This window comes from Haliotis rufescens, unplaced genomic scaffold (assembly GCF_023055435.1).
Source record: "Haliotis rufescens isolate VD_foot unplaced genomic scaffold, xgHalRufe1.0.p SCAF_60, whole genome shotgun sequence".
NCBI lineage: Eukaryota > Metazoa > Mollusca > Gastropoda > Lepetellida > Haliotidae > Haliotis > Haliotis rufescens.
In genome coordinates this window covers 2,332,175-2,345,242 of record NW_025964335.1, presented here as the reverse complement: position 1 = coordinate 2,345,242, position 13,068 = coordinate 2,332,175, and the positions used below count along the sequence as shown (strand labels likewise).

The following is a 13,068-nucleotide window of genomic DNA, read 5'->3' as shown; positions in this document are numbered from 1 at the left end:
AAAATCCAGTGATTAGCATCATGATCATCGATCCACGCAATTGGAATCGATGACATGCATCAACCGAGTCAGCGAGCCTGACCACCCGATCCCGTTTGTCACAAATTAAGACAGGCATAGTCGCCTTTTACGGCAAGCATTGGTTGCTGAAGACCTTTTCTAACCCGGATCTTCACGGGTCTTCACGCTCAATGGAATCTGTTTCTTCGGTACTCGCGACTGGTTTTTCTCTGGCGTTGACGTTATATTTATATCAAACCCCATTCTTATATGTCGAAGTCCTGCTTACTTCTATTTCTTGGTACTGGGAGCCCAGTCGTGTTCGGAGCCGCGCGACGATCCCGTTTGTCACCACTTAAGACAAGCATAGTCGCCTTTTACGCCTTTGACCTATAAAAACAAACAAAAGTATGTACTTTCTATTTATTTACCCATCAGTCAGAAAACTATTACAAATGTCCGCGAGGGAATAAAAGAACATTTAAAAACCTTGTAACATTATTATTATCTTTACCAGTTCCTCACAATCGCACAACCTTTGACTCCGGGACGCCTGGGCTTTCTCTGGTGATCAACAGAGCTTTGGCTCGATCCATAGTCACTTCCTTCAAGGATTTATATACACTCCGTTCTGTGCATGATTTATGCATGACCTTGACTGTGTATGTGTTACAACCAATGTGTAAAATCAGTTCATTTGTCAAGTTTCTCTTTAATTTGGCAATGTTTTGTTTGTTTGTTTGCACTTTGTCAGTTTTGTATATTGCCGAAGGAACCGTGAAGATCCGGGGTAGAATAGGTCTTCAGCAACCAATGCTTGCCGTAAAAGGCGACTATGCTTGTCATAAGAGCCGACTAACGGGATCAGGTGGTCAGGCTCACTGACTTGGTTGATGCATGTCATCGTTTCCCAGTTGCGTGGATTGATACTCATGATGTCAGTCACTGGATTGTCTGGTACAGACTCGATTATTTACACACCGCCGTCATAAAGCTGTAATATTGATGTTTGCGGCGTTAAACAATAAACTACAAACCACATGGATCGGTTAGCTAGGCTGTGTTACGTGGATGATAGCGTGTAACCCGATGGCGCAGATCGTTGCTCACAATGTCAATCACTGGATTCCCTTGTTAAAACTGAGCTGGGGTTTTACGTACGATGAATGTCGTTTGTGTGTGGTGGTGGTGGTGATGGTGGTAGTGTGTGTGTGCGTGTGTGTGTGTGTGTGTGTGGTGGTGGTGGTGGTGGTAGTGTGTGTGTGTATATCTGTGTGTGGTGGTGGTGGTGATGGTGGTAGTGTGTGTGTGTATATCTGTGTGTGGTGGTGGTGGTGATGGTGGTAGTGTGTGTGTGTATATCTGTGTGTGGTGGTGGTGGTGTGTGTGTGTGTGTGTGTGTGTGTGTGTGTGTGTGTGTGTGTGTGTGTGTGTGTGTGTGTGGTGGTGGTGGTGGTAGTGTGTGTGTGTATATCTGTGTGTGGTGGTGGTGGTGGTAGTGTGTGTGTGTCTGTGTGAGTGGCTTCTTGTACTGGTCCTAGTACTAGGTTTAATGCCGATTTTGTAGTGCTAGCCCAATGAGATTTCATGCCGCAGTTTAACATAAATATCAAACTCAGACAGAGTTTATTGGCTCATTTGCGATCTTTAAGAGAACTGATCAGTTGCATCTGCAATGAACTGTTACTTGTCATGTATTGCACGTGCATGGGATAAACCACTGGTTGCGTTCAGGCGAGTGTTTGAGGTGGCGTTTGCCATCACCTTCAATTCCCATTGTTTTTAATAGTCAATTTTCCAGTGTCATAAAAGCATCCGATCAGTGTGACATAGGCATAATCAAGATGTTTCTCAACTGTTAATCACATTGTCTACATACTGAGGCGTTTTGGCGATTGGTGGCACATGTTCCTCAGACTCCCCTATGACCCTTTAATTATTACGCTGAGTATAGTACCTTTTGCCTTTACGTGGACTATTTTAAACCTCAGGTGACCCTCAGTGAGTAAGTGAGTGAGTTGGGTTTAACGCCGCTTTTAACAGTATTCCAGTTATATCACGGCGTGTCAGTTTAATGTGGGAGGATAGCCCGAACTGATGCAGGTCCCAAAAACCCATGAGCACGGGTATGGTGCTGACAAACCTAGAAACATAATCGGGGCGAACCGGGATTCGAACCCACAATCATAGGTTCCTGGCGTCCCTAAGGGAGGCAACCAGGTGACCCTCAGTGGATGCTGTGTTGGTCTATATTTACGAAGCTTTAACATTTCAAGTATTTGTTTATCACTGCCCACTGTATCTGAGATAGACTGTTTTGTGAGGTGTTGACCTGCTCCTGGTAGTCCCCTGTAACCCAGGCTGGCCGGAAAAGGCTCGGTGAATTGGTCGCCGTGTCGTCATGTTTTCCGATGGCTTGGGGCGTTGCTCGTTGTACAGACTAGATTATTTACAGGCCGCCGGTATATAGCTGGAATGTTGCTGAGTGCCGCACTCACACACACACACACACACACACACACATACACACACACACACGCACGCACGCACGCACGCACGCACGCACGCACGCGCACACGCACACACACACAGACACACACACATACAGACACACACACAGCCACATAGGCGCACATACACACATACAGACACACACAGAGACACACAGGCACACGCACACACACGCAAACACACACACACACACACAGATACACACACAGACACACTGACAGACACAGACACACACACAGACACACAGGCACACACACGCACATACACACATACAGAGACACACAGGCACACGCACACACACGCAAACACACAGAAACACACACACACACAGATAGATACTCACACTGTCTCTGAATTCAAGGACCCTCTCATCTGAATAGGGGTACTGTTGAAGTCAGGTGGCGGAAGTGTTGACCTGTCATGTCCAAGACATTGGTTCGATTCCCCACATGGGTGCAATGTGTGAAGCCCGTTGAACATGGCTGGAGCAATGCTTCCAGGGACGCAAAACAACACTCCCAAATTCATCTTGATGAGTAGAAGATGGAGACAGTAACATACTCCCAGTGATGTGGAATGGAAAGTGTGAGAAAGGTTCACAGTAATCTGACAAGTGTCTGTCACGGAGTATCAGATTTAGGACTCGGGATACTTGCGGTTCGCCTTAAACATGTTCATGTTTTTTTCCGATACACTACTATCGTAAGTCCACTAATTGTCCCCAAATCCCCTATCTGTCAAAGAACCTGGTGTACTCTATCTGTTCAAAAACCTGGTGTCCTCTATCTGTCCGAGAATCTGGTGCCCTCTATCTGTCCGAGAATCTGGTGTCCATTATCCGTCCGAGAGCCTCGTGTCCTCTATCTGTTCGAGAACCTGGTGTCCTCTATCTGTCCGGGAACCTGGTGTCCACTATCCGTCCGAGAACCTGGTGTCCTCTATCTGTCTACGAACCTTGCGTGCTCTGCTGTCTTCTGCTCAGCTAAATATCCACGGCACGTGAATGACCACACAATGTACGTTTAACAGTTCACGAAAAAGGAAATTTCCACTTTTCTCTCAAGGTTAGATGTGAAGCAGTTCACATCCCCAGTCGTAAATCCTATCCCCATTAATCCAGGGTATCCTGTTCCGACAAACACCAAACACCCATAGCTTCCTCCTGCGCCCGATGCGAGTTGCAAGACTCCGTCCAATCAAATTACACTCATGAGCGAGAGGAAATGGGAGCAATAGAGCGATGACGTCACTTCCGAAATGAAGCTGTGGTGGCGATTAGATCCAGGGCATCTCATAAAGTGATGATATAATACTCTGGTTAAACCATGATAGAGTGTGAGTGAGTTAGGTTGATTTTAGTTCCCTTTTAGCAATATTCCAGCAATATCACGGCGGGGGACACCAGAAATGGGCTTCACAAATTGTACCCAGGTCGGGAATCGAACCCGGGTCTTCGGATCCCGCTTTAACCACTAGGCTACCCGACCGACGCCTTGATAGTGGCGATTATATGGACAGACAGACACACTATTGATTAAAATCGCACTTCATTACAATTTATATATTATAAACATCATGCTTACAAATACACAGTTTTTAGAAATATAACGAGCCACGCTTTACTGCTTTACAAGGTATAAGAAACTGTTTTGAAAATATTGTGAAGATAATACAGATATAAAACTATAAAGTTAAACTGTAAAAGTAATATATTCTAAGTCCCCGATACAAAATACAGGCCAATACAAAATATTCATTTACACGGGGCACTAGCGAATGTGTATAAGATATATTCTCTTCTTTTCAGAATATAACAGTAGGTATTGACAGTAACAGTACATGAAAAGGGTAGGGCAAGATAACATCCACTTTCTCTAAAATCATCAGCTTGTCTTTCACAATACATCATTAAATAATCTTATTGAAGTAGAACAATCATGGTATGTATCTTCAATATGATTACATGTGATATTAATATGATACTTACCCTCAACCAATTCATCAACTATTAAACTCAACTCGTCATACTAGTTGAAAATGCTGGCTTGAGATCTGACACATGAGACAAAGTAATATTCCAAAGCATGGGGGAAGTCGCTTTCATTATAAATTACATTTTATACGAGCATGTGTGTCACACTGGTTTTACGGAATGAGTGTCAGAATTCTTGTATTTCCCGAGCGAGAGCGAGGCTAATACATGAATCCTTACACGAGTTTCGTAAAAGCAGTATGACACACATGAGAGTGTGATAATTTCTTTATCAACCCATTATATCTTCATGCTTTAGAGCTCACCACCGCTGTCCTAAACAGCCACAATTTATCGAATGACATCAACCATCTTCAGCCGTGTCGCCATTTCTAGTATGACGTCATTCCGACCGTATGTCACAATAAGATAGGAATGACGTCAACAATGCCGTCCGGATGACGGAAACAATACACTGGGGCGCGAGAAATGATATTTGCACAAGTGCATATACGATTTATATAATTTCGGTTATTCTAACCCTAGAGGTAATAAATATAGAATACCGAACTCGCTTCTTTTTAATATCAATGTTATGAAACGAGTGAATAGCTCTGGTATCTGAAAAGCGAAAGCGAGTCAGATACAAAACTATTCGCGAGTTTCATAAACTTGGTATTTCACGGGAGTGGGTTTCGTCTTTTATTTATTACTGGCCATTTATAACTCTTTGAAACTCTTTGAAATTTCAATGTCAAGTGTGAATAGGCAGACATCTTCGCGATCCACATAACAATTGAGTTCTAACAGCATTCTTCAATAATATATATTTTGTAACCCTGAATCTTGACCAATGGCCTCCTATTCTATTATTTGAGGTCTAAGTAAAGCATTCAAAAGTTTTATGATAGATATCTTGAGGACATTTCCAAATTTGACACATCAGTGGGAACAATGATGCCTGATGCAATTCCCCATTTGAAAATTTGTACCATACGTTTCCGTGTATTTCTGGTGAACAATTGACTTGTCTTTGCATGTGTTTGTAACGGGTGCCACCTTTTCGTGAACACTTGGTATCCTCACTACTTGACAGTGATTCAAAGACATATGTTTGTGATATAGTTAGAACCTAGCATGGACTAAACGAGGACGTCACGTGGTGTGCACAACATGCAGTGTGAACATCACAGCTGGGGAATGACGTAAACTGGGAGTGGGGAAGGTCTACAAAAGGCCGTGCGAAAGGTGCAGTGCCATCTCTCCTAGCACAATGAAGATTGCAGGTAGGTATCTGAACGTTTCTTGAATCGTTGTTCTTTGTCCATCTGTGGTGGATATACAGTGCTTGATTTTGGACATAGGTAGTGCTAAAATTCCATGACAACGGGCTTGGACGGTGTTTAAAAATAACCACAACAGGCATACGACAGTGGAACAATGGCAACGAACGTTGACAAGTTTTGATATATCCATCAACCTGATACGACTAAATGAGTGAGTGAGTGAGTTGGGTTTAACGCCGCTTTTAACAGTATTCCAGTCATATCACGGCGTGTCAGCTTAATGTGGGAGGAAAACCCGAAGTGATGCAGATCTCAGACGTTTACCTCTTCGGTGAAACCCACGAGCACGGGTATGGTGCTGACAAACCTAGAAACATAATCGGGCCGAACCGGGATTCGAACCCACAATCATAAGTATCTGGTGTGCCCAAGGGACGCAACTCTGCACAGCGAATCGCGGCGCCTTAGACCACTGGGCCATCCGTGCCCCCCTACGACTAAATAAAATTACCCGACAGCTCTACACAGAATTAAGGGATTCTTTCCCAGCTGCCCTGATTGTGTCGCTGTCCACGACTGGTTTGTGGATTATTTAAATTGAGTACATTCTTTCCGATTCCTAGGTGCCCTGATTGTATCGCCGTCCACGACTGGTTTGTGGATTATTTAAATTGAGTAAATTCTTTCCCGTTCCTAGGTGCCCTGATGGTGTCGGGCGGTAGCCCAGTGGTTAAAGCGTTCGCTTCCCGGGTTCGATTCCCCACATGGGTACAAAACTGTTAAGCCAATTTATCGGTGTTCCCCGCCGTGAAAATGCTGGAATATTGCTACAAGAGACATAAAACCATACGATATCCACGACTAGTTTGTGCAATATGTCTGTCGATTACATTCTTTCCTGTTCCCAGCTGCCCTGACGGTGTCGATATCCACGACTGGTTTGTGGCTTATTTAAATTGAGCACATTCTTTCACAGTTGCCCTGATTGTGTACATGTCCACGACTAGTTTGTGGATTATATCTGTTGGTTACATTGTAGTCCCTGCGCGGTTGCCTTGATTGTGACGATGTCCTCGACTAGTTAGTGGGTTATGTCTGCTGGTTACTTTGTAGTCCTTGCCTGGTTGCCTTGATTGTGACGATGTCCACGACTAGTTTGTGGATTATATCTGTTGGTTACATTGTAGTCCCTGGGCGGTTGCCTTGATTGTGACGATGTCCACGACTAGTTTGTGGATTATGTCTGTTGGTTACTTTGTAGTCCTTGCCTGGTTGCCTTGATTGTCACGATGTCCACGCCTAGTTTGTGGATTATGTCTGTTGGTTACTTTGTAGTCCTTGCCTGGTTGCCTTGATTGTGACGATGTCCACGCCTAGTTTGTGGATTATGTCTGTTGGTTACTTTGTAGTCCTTGCCTGGTTGCCTTGATTGTCACGATGTCCACGACTAGTTTGTGGATTATGTCTGTTGGTTACTTTGTAGTCCTTGCCTGGTTGCCTTGATTGTGACGATATCCACGCCTAGTTTGTGGATTATGTCTGTTGGTTACTTTGTAGTCCTTGCTTGGTTGCCTTGATTGTGACGATGTCCACGACTAGTTTGTGGATTATGTCTGTTGGTTACTTTGTAGTCCTTGCCTGGTTGCCTTGATTGTCACGATGTCCACGACTAGTTTGTGGATTATGTCTGTTGGTTACTTTGTAGTCCTTGCCTGGTTGCCTTGATTGTGACGATGTCCACGACTAGTTTGTGGATTATGTCTGTTGGTTACATTGTAGTCCTTGTCCGGTTGTCTTGATTGTGACGATGTCCACGACTAGTTTGTGGATTATGTCTGTTGGTTACATTGTAGTCCTTGTCCGGTTGTCTTGATTGTGACGATGTCCACGACTAGTTTGTGGATTATGTCTGTTGGTTACATTGTAGTCCTTGTCCGGTTGTCTTGATTGTGACGATGTCCTCGACTAGTTTGTGGATTATGTCTGTTGGTTACTTTGTAGTCCTTGCCTGGTTGCCTTGATTGTCACGATGTCCACGACTAGTTTGTGGATTATGTCTGTTGGTTACTTTGTAGTCCTTGCCTGGTTGCTTTGATTGTGACGATGTCCACGACTAGTTTCTGGATTATGTCTGTTGGTTACTTTGTAGTCCTTGCCTGGTTGCTTTGATTGTGACGATATCCACGCCTAGTTTGTGGATTATGTCTGTTGGTTACATTGTAGTCCTTGTCCGGTTGTCTTGATTGTGACGATGTCCACGACTAGTTTGTGGATTATGTCTGTTGGTTACATTGTAGTCCTTGTCCGGTTGTCTTGATTGTGACGATGTCCACGACTAGTTTGTGGATTATGTCTGTTGGTTACTTTGTAGTCCTTGCCTGGTTGCCTTGATTGTCACGATGTCCACGACTAGTTTGTGGATTATGTCTGTTGGTTACTTTGTAGTCCTTGCCTGGTTGCCTTGATTGTGACGATGTCCACGACTAGTTTGTGGATTATGTCTGTTGGTTACTTTGTAGTCCTTGCCTGGTTGCCTTGATTGTGTCGATGTCCACGACTAGTTTGTGGATTATGTCTGTTGATGACATTCTTTCCCTTTCCCAGTTGCCCTGATGGTGTCACTGTCCACGACTGGTTTTGGGAATAGCATCTATTTGTTACATTTTTTCTTTCCCAGTTACCCTGGTCCTGTCCCTGTTGGTGGTTGTCCATGGCGAGTACGCCAAGAGGCAGCTCACGGCGGTGCTGACAGCGGCTGAACCCCTCCTGTCCAAACTGCTTCTGGACAAACTGGGCGTTGACAAACTCATCGGCAATTTCGTCGGAAATGTGGCTGCTTTCTTCAGCGGCAAGAGCGGCACTGTAAGTATGACGAACGCATTCTACCGAGACAGTTCTAGTTCTAGCGCAAGACAGGGTAACAACAAGTACCATCTTTTAACGTCTTTTTGTATGACGCGGCCGGGGAACGAACACCGGACCTTCCGCTCTCCGGGCGGACGCTTTACCTCTAGACCACGGAGGCGGTCAGGTAGACACTACACTACGGAGGCGGTCTATGTAGTTATACTAATAATAGAACCGTCATCGACAACCTGCAAAACATGTGCTGACCCTTTTTCCTTGTATTCAATAAATGTTTTTCTGCGTGTATTTTTCAGATACCGCTTGAAGGAACACAGCTTGTGTTAAACTACAACATACACAAGTGCCATCTGCACATTGGGAAGAGATTCCTCATCCATCGTAAGTAAAGTACTGTGAGACGTCCCTCGTGACAGAATAGGGGCGGGGGGTAACCAAGAAGTTGCAGCGTCTGGCTGGAATATTGCTAAATGCGACGTGAACCAATATTCACTTAATACTTTTGTGGAGCAAGGGTGCATGGGGGGGGGGGTGTCTGTTGTCCTCGTATACCTCCCCAGCGTCTAAAGCGTTTCTAAACATCTACTCCTACTGAGTGAGTGACTATGGTTTTGCTACGCTTTTAGCAATATTTCAGCAATATCACTGCGGGGGACACCGGTAGGGGCTTTTGACCCGAGTGGGGAATCGAACCCGGGCGTTCGGTGTGACGAGCAAACGCTTTAACCACTGGGCTACCCCACTGCCCCTAACTCTAACTAAACCATTGGACTATTATGACATCGGGGTACGACGGCACGAAAATCACCGATCTTGATCCTTTAAAGATTGTGATGGCCGCATTCGCCGTAACTCTTTGCCATCAAGGGTAGACAACCTAAATGTTTGTGTTGATTAACAGAATCTGGCGACAAAACACACCCACATAATTCTCAAATACAATCCGGTTTCCAGATATTGCTGAGGAACGTTGCGAGGCTCAAGTGTGCGAGAACGCGATCACCAAATCCTGTAAGTCCTGTACCGAGGGACACCAAGCTGACGCCCTCAAGTGTGCCCTGAAGGCCGAGGTCGCGGAGATCACCAGACTCGCCCAGGCGGCTCAAGCGGCGCAGGGTTAACTCCCCTTGTTAAAGCAGGAAAGACTTTCCTCGTGTCGATTGTCTTGGAAAAGTAAATAAACACTTAAATCATACTCGGTACCTTTATGTTGTGACATTTGACATACGTTTATATATGTTTAGAGGCATAAGAATCTTTTGCCGCATGCACGGAAACAAGACTAATAAGACTACCGGGGTAGAATAGGTCTTCAGCAACCCATGCTTGCCGTAAATCGCGACTATGCTTGTCGTAAGAGGCGACTACTGTGATCAGGTAGTCAGGCTCGCAGACTTCTTTGATGCCTGTCATTATATCCTAATTTGTAGATTGATGCTCATGAAGTGAATCACAGGATTGTCTGGTCCAGACTCGATTATTTACAGACCGCCGTCATATGGCTGGAATATTGCTGAGTGCGAAGTTAAACAACAAACAAACCAATCAAACATTCCCATACGCTACGGTGAGTCTGTAGAATAATCCAGAAAATCTTAAATTTGCACCCACGATTTCCACTTTCAAATCTCAGCTTCAGGAATTTCTGTTGCAACACTCTCCCAGTGTCTTAGGGACACAGAGCATATTTACTGTGTGCGCTATTTAAATGCATGTATTATCTATGGGCAATTTGTGGAAGAAGCGCAGATTTCCCTGTGGAGACAAGACCTGTCAGAAAGAGAGTGCCCATGCATCCTTAATTCCAAGCCATTGCGGGCAGTGGGGTAGTTGTTAACCTTGAACTAGCGTTCCCGTCACGCCTTAGGTCCGGGTTCGATTCTCCACATCCGTACAATCTGTGAGGCCCATTTCTGGTGTCCCCTGCAGTGATATGGCTGAGGGGGCACGGGTGGCCCAGTCGTCTAAGGCGCCGCGATTCGCTGTGCAGAGTTGCGTCCCTTGGGCACGCCAGAAAACTATGATTGTGGGTTCGAATCCCGGTTCGGCCCGATTATGTGCTCGTGGGTTTCACCGAAGTGGTAAACGTCTGAGACCTGCATCACTTCGGACTTTCCTCCCACATTAAGCTGACACGCCGTGGTGTAACTGGAATACTGTTAAAAGCGGCGTTAAATCCAACTCACTCACTCACTGTTATGGCTGAAGTGGTGCTAAATGCGGCGTACAAACATACTCACTCACTAAACACTTTGTCACAAGTTTTGTTTATTTTCCCCGCGTTAATACTGTTCCTCCACAGCTAAAAATATCGACCAATCAAAGAGCCGCTCCTCCGCACACACACACACACACACACACACCCATTCTGTGAGGATCTGATTCTGCGACGGCGAGCTGATTTCAAAGTGGCGAGTCGGTTATGATTTGCGATTTCACATCAGAAACAGTGATACGAGGCGAGTGGTGCTGATCGCAGTGTCTTGAGTTGTGTACAGATATATATAGGATATCACTCGTGCCGTAGAAAACAACGATCTTGAAAGATTTAAGTAACAACAAAGGAGTCTGTAGTGCAAGGGTTCTGTGGACGTGCAGAACTATACGATACCGATAGCTGACTGTTAATCTCGGGTTTTGAATAGCTCATGCAGTTTCTATTGTAAAAGAAGTCGTCCTCTATTGATTCGGAGCTCTGAAAGGAAAACTTGTGACTCGTTGCCTGTTCGGTTAGATACATGCTACAATGGTTAACTCGACATCTGTTATAACGCCTAAGTCGGTACTGTATGTCAGAACATATACCTAACCGAAAAGAACTGTATAAAATGCAGAAATAATAGACTACATACAATCTTTGCTGTTTCACCACGAGGACTCCGGAGCAGAATATATCCCCTGCAAGTCGTAGGAGCCGACGTAGGTTAGTTTGTTTGTTTGTTTGTTTGTTTGTTTGTTTGTTTGTTTGTTTGTTTGTTGTTTAACGCTGCACTCATTAATAGTCCAGCTATATGACAGTGGCCTGAAAATAATCGGTCTTCGCTTTCAACCAAATCCCCGAGCCAGACCACCCGATGTTTGGTCACCTATTACGACCATTCGTCACCACTCGCCCCTTTCCGTAACCTGCAAGAAGACTCGTCGTGGGGAAATACAAGTGAACCATTACGCAACGAGTTGACATTTCTTTTAGGTATGCCCGTTTGCGCTAAGACGGAACCCGGTCGCAAAAATGGCCATGAGCGGGTCACGAGTCGCTATTCGGCTTGTCTCGGAATAATACGAGTTGGTCACGAATGCTATTACGACCAGCTTAGGTCCCTAGGGACCTGTTCTTACCCGGAATCAATGTGTGACCTGGCTGATTGTGTCATCATGTTCCGACATGGCGGATCGTTGCTCATGCTGTCAGTCACTGGTTTGCCAGCCGTGATTCAATATAGCTGGATTGTGGTTAAATGACCTGAAACATCAAAGCACTCAACTGATTTAAATCAAAACAAGACCCGTGAAGATCCGGGGTAGAATAGGTCTTCAGCAACCCATACTTGCCGTAAAAGACGACCATGCTTGTCGAAAGAGGCGACTAACGGGATTGGGTGGTCAGGCTCGCTGACTTGGTAGATGCATGTCATCGTATCCAAATTGCGTGGATCGATGCTCATGATGTCAATCACTGGATTGTTTGGTGCGACCAAACTAATCAAAAGCAAAGCCGATTCGCGCGTGATGCACAGTCGACTTATGTGTGCAATTCGCTCTGCAGAGTTGCGTCCCTTGATCACGGCCATGCCAGAAACCTGTGATTGTGGGCTCGAATCCCGGTTCGCCGCGATTATGTTTCCAGGTTTGTCTGCACCACATATCTGCTCGTGTGTTTCACCAATGTGGTGGGGTAGCTAAGTGGTCACACTGAAGACCCGAGTTCGGTTCCCAACATATAAATTGAGAACATTCTTTCCTGTTTCCAGTTGCCCTGGTTGTGTCGATGTCCAGGGCTACAGTCCGTTTGACTCCAAATGAGAACGATGAATTGCACAATAACTCGAAATCCAGAAAAGTGTATGAAACATCAATACGGTACTTGACCATAAATAAATGTGTACATGACACGTAGGGGGACAAACCGTGGAAGGAACAGCGCAAGCACGGTCTGAACGTGCTACACAGTGACCGTGTTCATTCAATGACAAGATGCGCCACTCAGCAGATGTTAAACATTTGATGTTGAATGTGTATGATTTCTTTAGAAGTGAAGCAGAAAGAGCAAAGCCTTTTTATGCAATTAATAAATTCTTGAAACGAGCTTCAAAAGCTCTTGGTATGTCCCCTCAGAAACTTAAAAATGTTGTTAGTCGACGAGATACAAATAGTCAGGCCAAGGAGGTAGGGAACATGTCAAAACCACGCAAGGTTGATAAATTAGACAGTTTT

The 13,068-nt window shown here is 45.0% G+C and overlaps 1 protein-coding gene across 1 annotated transcript; it reads left to right on the top strand.

The window, feature by feature from the left end:
• The first annotated feature begins 5,676 nt into the window (after positions 1-5,676).
• On the top strand, positions 5,677-9,829 carry LOC124140823. Its single transcript, XM_046508599.1, has 4 exons — positions 5,677-5,769; positions 8,447-8,631; positions 8,931-9,015; positions 9,589-9,829. The coding sequence occupies exons 1-4, from the start codon at positions 5,757-5,759 to the stop codon at positions 9,753-9,755; spliced, it is 450 nt and encodes a 149-aa protein (XP_046364555.1). The 5' UTR covers positions 5,677-5,756; the 3' UTR covers positions 9,756-9,829.
• Positions 9,830-13,068: the final 3,239 nt, after the last annotated feature.